Source organism: Aythya ferina (assembly GCF_964211825.1).
Source record: "Aythya ferina genome assembly, chromosome: W".
NCBI lineage: Eukaryota > Metazoa > Chordata > Aves > Anseriformes > Anatidae > Aythya > Aythya ferina.
The window spans coordinates 603,429-619,374 of record NC_140313.1 but is presented as its reverse complement, the minus strand read 5'-3'; the positions used below and the strand labels follow the sequence as shown (position 1 = coordinate 619,374).

At 44.8% G+C, this 15,946-nt stretch overlaps 1 protein-coding gene across 2 annotated transcripts in view; it reads right to left on the bottom strand.

Annotated features, from left to right (window-relative positions):
- The window catches only part of LOC311426512 (phospholipid-transporting ATPase IC-like), a 33,182-nt gene that overhangs the window by 15,539 nt on the left and 1,697 nt on the right, over window positions 1-15,946 (bottom strand). Inside the window, exons 1-11 of one of the 2 annotated variants that reach the window (XM_084502876.1) lie at window positions 8,426-8,446; window positions 7,890-8,082; window positions 6,846-6,943; window positions 5,439-5,552; window positions 4,789-4,887; window positions 4,626-4,687; window positions 4,099-4,171; window positions 3,933-4,003; window positions 1,840-1,922; window positions 609-767; window positions 343-431 (exon numbers count right to left, since the gene is read on the bottom strand). In XM_084502876.1, the coding sequence (XP_084359002.1) occupies window positions 343-431; window positions 609-767; window positions 1,840-1,922; window positions 3,933-4,003; window positions 4,099-4,171; window positions 4,626-4,687; window positions 4,789-4,887; window positions 5,439-5,552; window positions 6,846-6,943; window positions 7,890-8,082; window positions 8,426-8,431 (1,047 nt within the window). In that variant the 5' untranslated portion in view covers window positions 8,432-8,446. Of the gene's footprint in view, window positions 1-342; window positions 432-608; window positions 768-1,839; window positions 1,923-3,932; window positions 4,004-4,098; window positions 4,172-4,625; window positions 4,688-4,788; window positions 4,888-5,438; window positions 5,553-6,845; window positions 6,944-7,889; window positions 8,083-8,425; window positions 8,447-15,946 lie in introns of those variants that run through there. The other variant, XM_084502877.1, reaches the window with a different exon arrangement.

Here is a 15,946-nt window from a genome sequence, read left to right as displayed (position 1 = left end):
ACTTCTCAGGTGCTGAACAGAGCTCAGGACCAGGACCCAGGTCCTCAAGGCTCTCTCCAGCAGCTCAGAGCAGACCAGAAGCACCTACAACACTGCTTTTGGAGCACACTCCTGCTTTGCGTTGGCTGCCCAACATCTGAAGTTAAGGATCACAGATTCCACCAACAGCAAGGCACCTTTTTAGATTCCTCCCCCTACTGCATTCCAACCCAAAACAAAGTAGAAACATACTTCCTATAGCAAAACAAACAAACAAGCAAACAAACACTCCTCTAAATTTGCATTCACTCTATTCACTTAAAAGTGAACTCAAACATCTGAATTTTATAGAAAACGTCTTACAGTATAAACCATGTAATTCATAAGGGAGTCAATTTTTGTCCTTTTAAATTTTGTCTTTCCACTATTTTTCATTATTTTTGTATCAGCGCCTAAAAATAAAGAAAAAAATAAAAATGTAATACATTAACAAGTATTAATATTAGTATTTTACAAACCTGGGACATAAAATATAGTCAAATTTCATAAGAGAAAGACACATTTTCCCTTCTAAAGGCACACTTCTAGTGAGTAAACGTTACATGTTCATTTGTTCATTTCATAAATACCTGCAAATATGACTACTCCATGGCAGAAGTCTGTATTCCTAATTTTACATCCACGTAGTAAGATCTTATCAGCATCTAACGCATAACTCGTGTTTCTCCAGAATAATGTTCCTGTGAACTTATCCAGTCTGTTATTAGGTTCTTCACATTCAATCAGACCTAAATTTTCAGGAGAGTATGTTTAATATACAACAGTTAAATAAAAACGGATCAATTTGTACCCACCATACAAGTTATTTTACTTTGTGGAAATTTGTTGTTGTTGTTTTGTACGATTGTTCTAAACAAACCATGTATGTGAGATTTTGTGTGTACAAATAGTCAGTGCTGTGTTGCTGGCTTTTTAAAAATGGCTTCTTGGGTGGACTTTCACTTTCCAGACTGAGATAGAAGAAATAATTCATTTCTGCACCATGATCATTACGCACAGCATTTACTGGCAAATCGGATGCTTTTCTTGTCCAAGTTTCTTTTAATATTTCTCAAGTTTTAACAACAGCCTGCCTACAAGAGCGAGCCTCTCGCTGGATGTCTCTAGGATGAACACAGTGAGACAAATCTCATGAAATAAGCTGCTACTTGTTCAGATATCTGTGAATATTTCAGCTAAAAAAGAGACCTGTTTCTTTGACTCTTAGAACTTGCCCTATTCTTACTGTGTACTTTATGATTGGTCATTTTTTGTTTCCAACCCCAAACTGAACTCATTCTAAAATTCTGGTTCATACTGCACTTAGAATCATCTAAACTCTGCTTCAGACATAAGTAAACAAATATATAGGTGTAAATGGCAACATAAATGCTGATCGCTACAGAGGAACACAGAACAACACTCTGAGGCCCAAACAGCAGTGTCTCCAATCCTGCACCGTCTGTAGTCAGGGAAGAGAAGCACAGGAAGAGGCACACCAAAACCCCAACAGCAAACATATTTTCCAAAGAAAACAGGCAGGCAAATGCTAATAAAGGGTCCTGTCCTACCTACTCAGTGCGTCATATCTCATTCATGGCAAAGGTCTTATCCTCAGATTGGCTGTATTTTGCTCAGCAGCAGTTTCCTTGTGCAACTTGCCAATGCTGCCTTGTGACAAAAGCTATGAAGCCACTAACTCCAGTGTCACAAGAACCACTAGCAATGTCTCAAACCGCACCTGTGTTTTATTTACTTGTACTGTAAACTGTTTGAGCAGCGTTTGAATAGCTGTAACAATAAAAATGCAACTGTACAAACCATTAAAGTCCGCCATTGCACTTTCTTCTTGAAGATACTTGTCTGTTACCTCCAGTGCCATTTTGAATTTTAAGTTAGTCTCACTAAAAAGAAAGGATAAAAAGGTCATTTTATTGAAAACATTGATACAGGAAAGAAGTTTGAACAAAATTAAACAGTACGCCATAGACACCAACCTCCCACCTGGAAGCAACGAGCTGAGCTATGCATTTGCATGGATGAGAAACATTCATGAATAACAGGACTAGTTCTTGCACTGCTCGGTTGCTTCTCCTCACAAATGAAACCTGACACAGTAGCATCCCTGTACTTAGAAAAGTGAGGGTGCTCAGAAATACTGTTTTTCTAAAGCAATATTTAAGTTTGATTAATGGTTATTTTAAACCAGGATTTAATAACTGACATTGTTGAAAATTCCAACTGAGAACAAACATTTGCAATATAAGCAGATCCTTCTTCTGCATGATTAATTATTGTTTTTAAGATCACTAAAAGCTGAGTGAGTAAGTAGTTATTTATTCAGAAAAACTATCATTTCAGTTAATTTAGGTGCAGTTCATATCACTACAGCCTTTTGTAAAATAAAAGTCAGCGCTACCTCTTCTGACAACGTGAACTAAAGCAACACTTACAACGCAATTGTGACAGAGACACTGAGATTTACCATTCTTAAACAGTTTCTTAGAAAAACTTCCAGAGAAAACATGGATTTTTTTATTTTTTTTTAATTTTCTCACTCTAACTTAGAGAGCTTAGAGTAATAGAAAAGACCCAGTTGGAAGAGACCTCTGGCAATCAACAGTCCAACGTCCAGTCAGAAGCAGGACCTTAGACAAGGTTATCCAGGGCTCCATCAAGCCAAGCCTTCATTGTTTCCAGCAAGGGAGGTGTTCCCACCTCTCTGGGCAACTTATTCCAGTGGTAAAAATTCTTCACCATGAGAACAACCATTCTTAAATCCAAACAGAATTTCTTCTGAAGTAACGCATCCATTGCTTTTGTTGTCCTGTTGTCCTGTCAATGTGCATCCTTGTGTACAGGGCATCTTTGCTGTAACCATGAGATATCGCAAGGCTGTGATTAAATTACCCTTCACTTCTCCAGGCTGAATAAATCCGGCTCCTGCACCCTTTCTTAGCGTACCAGGTACTCCAATGCTTCAACTATCTTGGCACTCCAGTGGATCCTCACCAGATTTTAATGTTCCTTGAATTGTGGGGATCAAAAACTGCACACAGCTTTCCAGGTGTGGCTTAACAAATGCCAGGTAGCATGGAACAACTCGATCTGCTGGTTTGATAGTGGGCCTGAAGAAGTCCAGGACAGTTTGCCACTGCTGCAAGGGTGCACTGCTGTCTTGCTTGCTGTCCACAAGAACTCCACTTTTTTGTTCTTTTTTTTTTTCTCTTTTTTTTGTGGGACACCATATCAAATATTTTCATAAAATCAAGGTAAATGACATCTTCTGCTACAGAATGGACTCCATATCCAATGAGCAAGGTATTTCAATACACAAAGCAACAGCCAGGTTGGTCAAGCACAATGTTAATCCTTGTTGGCTTTCCCCAGTCAAATTCTTGTTCTTCATGTACCTGGACACAGGTTCCATGAGGGCCTGCTCCACAGTTTTTCCAGGGGCTGAGGTGAGACAGACTAGTCCATAGTTTTCTTAATGTCATTTTGGCCCTTGTTAGTAGAAGGGTGTGATACTTGCTGTGTTTGAAGCCTCTGGGATTTCCCTGGATCTCTGTGATCTTTTGAAGATGATTGACAGTGGCTTAGAATGATGTCAGCCAGCTCTTATCACGTTCAGATGTATCTTCTCAAGTCTGTTGGGGACAATTTGTACAGACGGTCCCTAATTGGACCATCACATACTACCAGTTGTTTGCCATTCAGTTCACCATTGCTTCTCGACATAGGGACTCAGGGGCTGGCCTTATCCATGAAGACTAAGACAAAACAACTAATTGCACCCTTACCCTGACAATAACTGTATTACTTTACATTAGCTTACTTCTGAAATAAACACTTATTGCTCTTTTACCAGGAAGCCAAAAATAAATCTAAGAAATCCTTAAGTAGAACCTTACCCATCTAGTTCAGCTGTCTCTACATAGCAGAGACTGTTTGGTTCTGAGCTGGATAGCAGCAAAATATCAGCCTAGTGAAACAAATAAATAAGCAGCAAATAAATCCAAGTCAAGATTTGTACAGAATTCTGTAGAAACATAAAACAAATATATCTAAAGCACTTACAGGAACGAAAGTATTTTTCTTCAGACGAATGATATCACCAACTTTAATATCTTTCCATTTTGTGTTTTTGAACCTAATATCAAGATAGTTTAATGATTATTACTATTTAATCTAGAACATTATACAATCTATACATCTTGAAATATTAAACTTTCCTTCGTATGAAGACATTACATCTTGGTAAGATGTGGGTTTTTTTTTGGTTTTGGGAACTGCAGTTTAGTTGGGAATCTAAAACTTATAAGACAACCTACCTCTGCTCTTTCCTGTTCACCCATATATGAATTTCTGTCCAACTCTCCAAGCAAGTTGCTCTTAGCACAGATTTACTGCCACAGAACTAAGTTTAAATGACTCCTTCAGGCATTTCTCTTCTGTTTCCAATTAGGTTTTCACAGAGACGTATGGAACAGTAGAGAACAAAAAGCTGAACTTTCCCTGTCATCTACAGTTTATGATCTGTGATGAAGCTTTGTACCAAAAGCAACAAACTTTACTTACTAAGTTAAGAAGTGAACGGTACAAACCTTCCATCCCTGATGACTTCACATGTCCTGTTATTAACCTCATTGTCCATCTTGTGACGGGCCTGAAAACCAGGAGCAGAGAATGTACTCCCCACTGCATGTCACAGCTGAAGAACAACACTGTTTTCTTTTGCTTTTATTATTAACAGAACATGTTGCTTACTATGTCATCCACTAGGTCTTTGACTGCAGTTATTCCCAGGACCAAGAGTAAGGGCACCAGCGTTGTATACCATGACAGGGTAGATATTTGAGGAATTGCCTGTCAGAGACAAAGAGTATCAGCTCAGTATGGGATTGCTATCAAACTCAATTCAGAAACATTAAGGACTGGGACAGTTAAAACATAAAAAGGAAAACCAACACATCAGAGAGAGAATTTTAAGGCAGGTTGTGAAGATGAAAAAATCTCGGGGGGAGATTTTGACTGTGCTGCTGTACTTCAGTGCTGTTTTCTCTTTAACAACTGTTAATTGCTCATATTTTCTGTTGGTGCTTCTGGTTCATGAATGGGACTTGAAGGCCATCATATTTTACAGAGTAATAGCCAAAAGAAATACCTTGTCCTCAAAAAATTCATAAACTCTGCAACTAGCTCATCTTATCTAATACAAAGCTAGGGTAGGCTGATACGGATTTCTGTTAAGATGTGCTTAGTTTCTCTAACAGTTCAGCTGCAGTCCCTTACGCAGCAACCTGCAATTTCCTAACAGGATAGCAATGAACGGTTTCATAAGTAGTATTCAGCTCAGTAGATTAGCACCTCAAACTCGCTTCCCAGTTAGTATTCTCTCTTTATAAACTACGCCTTACCTGCAAAATGAGAAGGACCAGGAAATAGAAGTTGGCTGCTCTTTTAAACTGCTCAAACAGATTCAGCGGTAAAAATGTGATGGGGTTGTACTTGTATGTCTTAATCGCATTTCCCTGTTGAAGAAACCAAATGTCATTCACAACACACGGAAAGTATTTTTATAGGAAATCTTTCCTATAAACTTTGCTAGAGCTGTACCCATCGTCAACAGTTTCCAACGGGTCACTGTCTTAATGAAACCAGACAAAAAGGTCTGCACTGACATTAACACACTCCAAAAAGCACCTCACACTTCCACTCTGGCTACAGCAAGGACTACAGGGCATCACAGTAACTGTGTGGAAAGGAGACAGCCTGGCCCAGGTGAGTGACACAGCGCACATGGCACTGCCAAAAGGGCATGAAGAAGGGGGGGAACAGGGGGGACTTCAGTGCTCTCCCTGTCCTATGCAGTGTTCTCTCTGGTGCATGTCAATTTTATTTGCTACATACACAGTATCACTAATAGGGATACAATTGGTCTCAGATGTCAAACCACAAACAATGCACCCAGACACAAAGGACTTTTAATCAGACTTGTTCAGGAGGGACAATGTGAGACCCAGCAGAGGTTAACTTGATAAGTGGCAGCCCCTACCTAGTTGAAGCATAAAGGACTTCCATTTTAATAATGGATCCAACTGTAGAAGTTTTACTATTAAATGTTCATAATCATGCATCAAACAACCCAAACTGCCTCACATCCACCAGGCAGAAACCACAGCAGATGTAAGGAAACCACAGAGGCCAACACATCACGGATAAAGCCAGGCAGTCCACACACAACCACAAAGTCCAATCCTCTGTCACTCACAACCAGCACCACATACTAGCACAAAAGCTTACGTACTTCGCAAAGTTAAAAAATTAGGATCAAAAAAAAATTACTGAGCCTTTTGTCTTGATAATTGAGATTTTTTTAAAAAAAGTTGCCTTGATCATAATTAGGTGGATTTGGAATGACACTGTTTAAATGAACATTCCCAGTGGCCTACTTTAAGGCTGCCTCCGTCTAGCTTTATCAGGATATTGCTTAATGCTTAATGTATAAGACTTCTTATACAAAAGATGACACCTTTCTGGATGTTTGCAACAGCTGTAGTTGAGCAGATAAAACTCAGAATATGGACTGAGGACACCTGGCTTCTAATTCTCTATCTCATCTTAAGCAAGTCTTTTGATACTTTGTTTTTCCACTCACAAAGCCAAAGTCAATTACATTTCTCTACCTTTGCTGGAAATCCTAAGGAAGTGTTATTAGTGGTTTTTAGATGATTCAAAAATGGTTGGAAAGATCTTATTGACATTAAGAAAGCATTCACCCTGACAAGTACTATAATCACATAATTAAGATAAAGAAAACTTACCGCATATTTGCTTTTTTTGAAGCACAGAAGTATTGTTCTCTTAAACTGCGGCTGCTCATAGAAGTGTTGATCATTTGCTTTAACTTGCCAGCTGCAGTCTGGAAGAGACAAGGTGAAAATGGGTCAACATCTGATTGCTGTAAACATGAGGAAGCCAATCTGCCTTCCCTTTTTTTCAAATGTCATATTTGTAAGGTACTTTCAATTGAAACAAGACTGGTACCTGCTTTTCTTATTACAGTGTCTAAGAAAGGGTTTTCAAGAAATGTCCAGCTTATTTGTCTTTACTAGCAATTAAAATATAATCTCAGCAAGGAAGAAGCAAAATAACAATTTGGAAGTTCTATGAGAAATTGAAAACTTAGAGGAACATTTAGTCAGGCTGAATTCCCTCCTTTCCCCTCTTCCAGTTTGCTTTTGCTAACACCTGTGAAGCACTCAGCACCCAAAACAGTCTTTTTTAAAATGGAAAGATTCACCCATCTTTTGAAAAAAAAATAAAATCCGATCACCACATCATGCAATGACTTTCTTTTGCAATCGTAAGCAAAAACCTGAAGCACTCATTTTATTTCTTCAACCATCTTAACATCCTAACAAACCATCCATCTCCACATTAAGGCCCCTTATCATTTAGAAATATATGGAAACAACCCACTAAACACACAAAAAAGGCTTATACTGGTTCAAATGTCCAGGTGATGGGGAAGACAAGTTAACTGAAGTTCTGTTCAAGCAGCTCTCAGACCGCGGGTTACGTACATCTAGCACCTGCCTTAATTAACATGAGGTCACCAAGCACATCATTAGTTGTATGCAACAGGCAGTGGCACAGAACTCTGGTTGTGGACTGGAATTACGTTGATTTTCATACTGGTATTTGATAGAATGAATTGCTACCAATCGCTCCTTCAGACACTTGGATAAGCCATTCCAAGTCCTGTCTGACAGATGAGCCACAAAAAGCAAATCGATCTACACACGGCTCAGCATCAGTACTGAGAATCATTTGCTACCCAAAGCAAGTTTCTAATGTAGCAGTACCTTTTCTCAGTGTCTCTCGGCTCTCCTCAGTGCCTCTGTTGGTTTGGGCTTGTTCTGACTCGACCCCAGGCTGCCGGCTGTCCAGCTCATCCTCTGTGTCATCGTCGCTGTAGGGCACCTCCTCATCATTAGGCTGCGAATCCTCATCAAAGGTGGTCTCCGAATCCCGTTCCGAGATCATGCCTCTAGCACCCTGCAAACATTTTGTAAAGGTTCAGGAGTGGAGCTATCACAGCAAGAACTGCAAACCATGTCCCCAGAATGTCGCTCTGTCAATACTGCCCAGCGAAACCCACGTTTGAAACCGGTTTCCCTGGACGAGCTTAGAGCGCAGGCTTGGTTTGGAAGTAGGGACCGAAGTCACGTGGCAGTTACGTTCACAGCAAGTCCCTCATTACCGTTGTGCTGTGTGTAATTAGGCACACTCACACGGCAGCCCAAGGAACACCCTGCAGTCGTGACGCAGGACATCGGTAATGGGACACGGAGATGAGCAAGCCTGTGAACACCCAAATACCCAGGGCCATGCCACCGACCTGCATGGAGGGGTCAGGATGAGAGGAGCTGGGGGAGCTGCAGCCTCCTTCAGCGTTTTTAGATCACATAGACACATTGTGCAGCTTCAGCTGTTCGCTGCAGCGGACAGCATCCCATTAACTGGCTGTAAGCTAAATCCAGAAACCATCTCCCGGTGTGCAGCTCCACCCCTGCCGTCCCACACAAACAACCACCCGCACAACTCCTAGGTGGTTTCCATCTCCGCCTGGCCAGCCTATTGCTTTGCTGGGTGTCCTGGCATTTTAATTACCGATCCTTACAACAGTTTAGATTGTTCTGATGAGTGTGCCCTGCTCATTCCTAGCCAGGCAATTTCCAAACTCTTTGTACCGAAGCTCAACTTGTGTTCCTTTCTGCAGACCACCACTTCGGGATAGGTTCTGATCCGTCTGTGCCAGCACAGGGAAAGCTGTGGGAAATTACAAGCCCCGAGGAGAGGAAGGGGCTCAACCACCCCAGGGGTTTCTGGCAGGGCCCCGTGTGCACCAGGAAGCCCCTCCAGCCCCAGCCAGCTTCACTTTACTCCCCCCCAGCACTAGCACCAGCAGCCCCGTTTGGCTCAGCCCTGATGCCTGGGAGGAGCGCTGGCCTCCAGCTCAGCCGTGCCGGGTGCCCGTGCCCTCTCCAGCTGCGTGCCCACACTGTGCACCTCTGGCCATCGCTGGGCCCTCCCCAGCACGGGGACATCGCAGTCCCGCGGGCAGCAGCCCCACTCAGCTGCCCCGACAGCCTGACACCCCCACAGAGGCAGCGGGGCCAGGCTGCGTAACGCAGGAGCCCAGCCCTAGGAGGCAAGGCCAGTGCTACCCCACCCACGTGCTGCTGTCGACAAAACCAGCAAACAGCAATCTCTGGGGCTGACACCAAACCCTGCCAGCACCCACGTTACCTTCCGTTTCTGCAAAGCCGAATGGCCTCCCTCCTTAATATCTCGTATGAGAGAGATAAATATTAAATGAGCACTGAATATGCTGCTCGGGTGACATGACCGTGGGCTGGAAGCCCAACACATGCCACGCTCAGTACTGTCGTGCTCTCCTGGCACACAGCTAATGTTTCAGGACTGCCAGCTTACAAAATAAGACAAAACTAGTGGGTATCGGATGAACGCACAGTTTGATTTAGTGCGGATTAATACAGCTTCTTCCAAGACTGCTCAAGCTGTGCGAGTCTGCTCACCGATGAAAGCAGCTGGGACTATGACAGCCAGTTTCTAATACACAGGCCGTGGAACCTGAAATTTTTGTGGAGGCATTGTTTGTTTTCCTCCATTGTCTTGGAGTTAGGCAACTCATCTGAGATGCAGGAGTTTCAAGCTCAAATTCTCTCAAAAAAGAGACATTTTCCCTCTGTTGAGAGAGAAATGCACATGACAACTTCAGGCAAGCATTTCCATCAACCATCACAGTTTCCAAAGCCTAGCCCTGGACAATGAGCATCCCCGTGGGCCCAGCAGCGAGGAGGAGGAGGACAGGCAGGCTCTGCGAGCACCCCATGGTGGTGCCACAAGCAGGCGAGTGACACTCAGAAAAGCAGAGTGTGTATGCAGAAGCCATTCAGAGTCACCAGTCAGTCCTGTCTGCAATGCAATGGAAAAGTGAGCCACAGCATTCCTACAGGTGGTTTTTACACAAACGCACTTTTTGTTGCATGCTCAGGTTGCTTTTTCTACAGCATTGTTTCCTGCGTTACAGAGTGGAGGCACGTGGACCGGGAAATCCCCCCACGCCGCACCCAGGAGGGAGCAATCCCTGTGCCAAAGGGGCTGTGGGCAGATGCAGCCCAGCAGTTCTTATTTCCAGGAGCTGGGGAAAGAAAGGTGCCAGCCGGGGAGGAGGGCCGTGCCCATGTGGGGCGGCAGAGCAAGGAGCTGGTGCAGTTGCCCTTAAATAAAAGGCCTGCCGTCTGAACTACAAAGGTGGTTTCACTTGGCCTTACGCCAGCTCTCCAGTGACAAGCAGCAGCGTTCCTGCAAGTCAGCCAGGCTCCCTCCTGTGTGGCTGGGAAAACCCTGCCGCCCCCGGCACTCCCGGCGAGGCAGAGCCTGTGCTGTGCTGCCTCCCAGCCTGCAGCAGAACCTGCCCCAACACCGACCCTGTGCCGGCACCCAGGGAAACGGCGTGCCCTGCACAGGGCTCAGCACCACTGGGAGCTGCGCTGCGGGGCCATCACACCAACACCTCCGGCCATGCCTCGGGCAGGCACCCGCAAGCTGCTGCTGGAGACAAGGCTTCAGGCCAGCAACTGGCCTCACCGCCCGCCTGGCAAGGGCTCCAGCTTTTCCTCTCCCAGCAGGGATGCAGGCAACAGACAGTCCTGCCCTTGCAGACAATCCTGCCCTTGCCCAGCGATGCTGTGGCTCTGCACACAGGGCAGGGTCAGACCTGTTGCCCAGGTGCCTGCTCTGGGTTTTACAGACACTGACGTTTTCTTCTCCCCAAGAGTCTGCCCAGACGGAAGAAGTTACGAAGAACTGAGTCAGGGATTATGTTTTCAATCCCAGAAAACCCCAAAGTTCGTATCCCTGCCATATAAAGTGATTCAGCCTTTAGTCTATTAACCTTTACTCAATTGATTAATTAACTAATTAATCAGGCCAAGGGTTAGATGAGATGTCAAAAAAAAAACAACCACAACAGAAAAACCACTGCATTTACCTTCTACTACAGATGCACAGCTAGATGGAAATACCTAAAATACAGACAGAGGCAGCCCGCGGTGCTAGCTGGGAATGCCAGCGTGGTGGCACGCAGCAGTGACTCCAGGTGGGGTCTGCCAGCCCCAATAAGACGAGATGCACAGGGACTGTTTCTGCAGCCAGGGCCCACACCACCAGCTGCCGGTGCCCGGTGGTGCCCCCGTCCCCCTGCAGTACCTCACAGCCAGGTGCCCCTCGAGCAGGGCAGTGGGCACTGCACGGTGCTCACTGCAGCAGCCGGGAGAACAGGGAAGGGTCACGTTTCTTGACACCCAGTCCGCACAACAAGGGCTAGCGGGGACATCTAACACATTCTCAGAGGGGTTCTTTAAGTATCAGGGAGGAAACAGAACAGTAATTGTTTTTTTTTTTTGTAAAGTGAAATTCCTGTGGTTGCCACCTAACCTTCCTCCACCTTGTGCAAACAGACATTGCTGCCAAGGAGCACTGCAGGACCTCTGAAAGGGCTGTTACACCTCGGGACGCTGCAAGGCCATCTCCCAGCCTGATAGGCATCACGTTGGTAAACGGGTTTGGGTTTGCCTAATGCTTCGGCAGTTGTTGCCCGCTATTCAATCCTGGGGAAGCAGCAGTCAGAACTGAAGTCCCTTAATGGCAGGATATTGCATTTCTATTCTCACCTCAGTGATCCCGGCCAAATGCTTTAATAGAGTATCGGCCTTCATTAAAAATATATTAATCAACTCATCTACCTGTAAGAAGAGCTTCTACAAGGTAACAGGCAAATAATAAAACCAGATCTGCTTCCAAAATATGTGATGGGTCACAAGCTGCACAAAGCAGATATGAAGTTTTACTGGCAACAAGTGTTTGGACAGGCAGACAGAAATATCTTCTGAACAAACCAAACCTTTCACCTAATACTTATGACTAAGAATAAAAAAAAGTCTTTACTCAAAAGAGCACGGAGCACAAATGGGCCAAAGAAATACCCCTCCCTCTTCACAACTGAAGCCCTCGTAAGCACCAGTTAGATTGCCACGTGACGGGCACGCTGTAAGCTCCCCAATTTAGAGCTACCTCACACGTAACAGCCAGGCTTACTTCACTGAGTGACTAGTTCAAAATAGTTGAACACCCCACAATTATGTATACAAGAGGAATGATTTCTATTGGTTGATTTGTTCTGGAACACACCAACTTTTTTATGCACCCTTACAGTGTACCATGACTGTGGTATAGCCCCAGCTCTGGAAATACCTTGGACAAAGACAACCTCAGATGTTTAGATAGCTGTTTTAACTCAGCTGTGACAGGAGGCATGGTCTTGTTCATCTGAGACAGTCCCCATCAAGTACCATGGCTGAATTTTGTCAGGAGCTCCTTGTTCAGCTGTGCACATCCCCTGCCACCCTTGCTTGATGTCCTGCTCACCGCGATAGACCACTCTGGCCCCTGGAGGATGGGATCCCTGAAAATCAACCAGCTCTCTGCTCTCCAAGGCCGTGCCCCATGGAACTCGTCCAAGCAGATCCCTGCATAGGCAAAGTCCGGTCTCCTGAGGTCCTGGGCTGTGGACTTGCCTTGCTCCTTCCTATCAGGATCCTGAACTCCACCATCGCGCGGTCACTGCACGCAGGACTGTGCCGACCTTCACACCCCAACCGCTGCTTCCTTGTCTGTAAGCTGGAGGCCCAGCAGATGACTCCCCCTCTTCGGTTTCGTATATCTTAACTACCTTTATCTTAACTGCATACGTTATGACACACTCAAGATAGAGGTGAAAGAGACGAGCTCACGAAAAGCTGAAAGCTCAAACCCCAGAAGTGTTACCTAAGGCTTGGTTTACCTGGGGTTTCTCAAATGCACCTGGAATGCTGAAGCTGAAGCCTCAACTCCTCAAGGTCAATCAAGAAAACATTGCATTAGGGAAAAAAACTAGTTTATAATGCAGACTACTCAGAGTACATCAAATACGGTGGATATGCCTTGATGTCAGCCTAGGTGCTCCCAACAGCTACCAGAAACAGCCGGGCTCAGTGCTTGGTACATCAGACAAACAGACTCTGCCCAGACAATTAGGTCCTGAGCACCTGGCTAACAGGCACACCCCGCTTCTCAGCGCCGCTTCAGGAAAACAAAGCTGCTGAATGCTCACACTGTGCAAATAGGGCAGTGGGCAGCCAAACTCCTCAAACGGGAACGCCTCGGAGTGCAGGACATCAGCAGAGGTCTGCTTATCCATGAGAGCTGCAACACACCTTCCTTCATTGCACTGTGACCTTGGAGAAAGTTCCCACCTTGAAACCTGCCGGAGTTGAGCAATGCCAACACATGCTTAATGCAAGGTGACTCAGACTTCCCAGCAAAAAGGTTAAAATTCCAGTGATTAGACGTGGCTAAGGGTGAAACACCTGTGGTGAAGCAGCGCATCTACATCACAAACCCCAGCTCTCCCGAACACTTCACGCCCAACAGGCTGAGATGGCCTCCACCATGCAGCAGAACCAAAAAGACTCAGATAGGCCTTTCAGGGACTCAGGCTATCGCTGCAACACAAGAAAATCCTGGGAAACCTGTCTTGTAAGCAGCAGGTCTCATCTGAGTCAGCTTGGTTCTACCTTCTGTCCTCCATCCAGCCCCAAATCCTGTACACATGGATGTGTAAGTGCCAGGTCTGTGCTGAACAAGGATGTTGGGAAATAAAGATATAAGAAAACTTTTATTGTTATGTCCCACTGTGTAAATAAATTGCTTTGGCACAAGGCATGTACCCACCTAAGACCACCCTGCCACAAGCAGTGCTTCGGCACAGTACGCGGAGGCAGCTGCGGGGCCTCTTCCCACTTACCCTGCAACAGGAAAAGTATGTGCCAGCCTCCAAAGATGTGCCGAGGGCACCCACTCATTAAGTAGGTGTTTCCAAAAATGCGTCTTGGTCATACATTTTCAACTGCAAGATCAAGAACTTACTGAACTGGGCCACGTCCAGCGCCTAGAGATTTTTTTATTGGCATTGCAACCAGCCAGCCTTGCAGTATCTGCAGATCTTTCTTTTACAAAGCATGAACTCTAGTCCCTCCTCGGAGGCTGTGAGGACACAGATAACCTGCCCCAGCAGGAGGCAGACACCAGGGTAACATTCTAACACAGTGGTACCACCAGGGTCTGTGAAATCTGGTTTCTACAAAGTTATTATTTTCAGATTTGGTTGAAGAGAAGTGACCATTTCTACCAGGAACATCCGGAAGGTTTAGACAAACAGCTGAGGCATCAAAGCCATGAAACCCCTTGGAGAGAGCTGACTGCAGAGAGAAGTGCAGTTTTGTAATGCTGACAGGTGTCCAAGGCCAACCTTGGCAGAAAAAAGAACAGAACAGGAAAAAAAAAAAAAAAAAAAAAAGCATGCAAGATCAGAAGAAAAGGAAAAGATGGGGGCCACCAGTTTCCAAATGCCTTCAGTCCTAATGTCCTAGTGCTTCTCATCTCAGTTCTGCACAATTGCACCGGCTAAAGAAAAGCACCTCATTGCCTCATTTAAGAAAAACAAAAACCAACTACTACAACAAAACAACCAAAGAAACAAAACCCAACCTTCCTCACCCAGGAAGAACTGGAATTAAACCAGTGGCCATTGTGTACTCACTAACACAGCAATGTTAAAATTTCTGTAGGCAGCTATGTATGAAAACGAACATAGGTAAATTATCACCATGAGCCACCAGGGCTCTGCAGAAGGAAGAAGTTGACCAGGCACTTACCAACAACGTAACAGAAAACTATCATAGCAGAGAGATCCACAACCTGCAGTCCGAATTGTCTTAGGCTAAGCAAGGATGGTTTTGAAGGTGGGGCACTTACAGAGACAAAATAATAATTTTACCCATTATCTGCACCGGGATTTTTCATTAACAGATATACAGACTTCCCTTCTCTTAAAGTCCAAGTCAAGACAAGTTATCTTTGCAGATAATAGAAAAGTTCGTAACCTTTGTTCAAGCTGTATCTTTAAGTGTACTCTGAAGGGGTTTCAACCTGCATTTTCTAGAGACTGTTAATTTCCTCTCAGGGTTCATGGTATAGAACAATACGGTTTAGGTTTAACAAAAGCAGAAACATTTTAGTGCATACATGAGCCATATTGTTTGGCATGGAAGACTTTTTGGAAGTATAAATAGAGTTATTTTTCTGGGTGTTCCCCTCCCCTTCGAACCCAACAGGCACTTTTAATAGTAAAAAAAATACAGGTCACTTCTGGCTGCGGGGCTGGAGATGGCAGTGCTCACCCTTCCTCCGCTTCTCCCTTCCATCTCCCTGTACCTCACTGCACACCTTTCTATAAACAAAGGCACCTGTGAACTTGCCCAAGCTGTCCAACTCTACTATATTAAGCATATATTTCTAATTTCTATAAGAACACAGAGAAAAACCACAGCATAATCTGGTAAGGCTGCCGGAGAGCAAAGGTGCAGCAGCGGGGCTGTCACGGAGCACAGCATCCTCCAAACAGGGCTGGGAGCTGCTGAACCGCCAGTCTCCAAGGGCCATAACGGGAACCATGTCCTGTACCCCGACAAGCACAGAGACACAGAGAGGGTAAGTGATTTGCCCAAGGCCACAGCAGAAATGGTAAGTCACGGATAGACCAGGGTTAGGTTTCTGCAGCTCCTGGCTACTATCCTGCATGCAATTACGTCTACACAAAGCACCTCATTTAACAGAGACCAGATAAAGGAAACAGATGAGGCAGAACATCAAAACCCCTCATAATCAAAAGAAAATCAATCAGCCCCCCCCATATCTAAATTCAGGTAGCACATTACCTTCAGGCCCAATATGA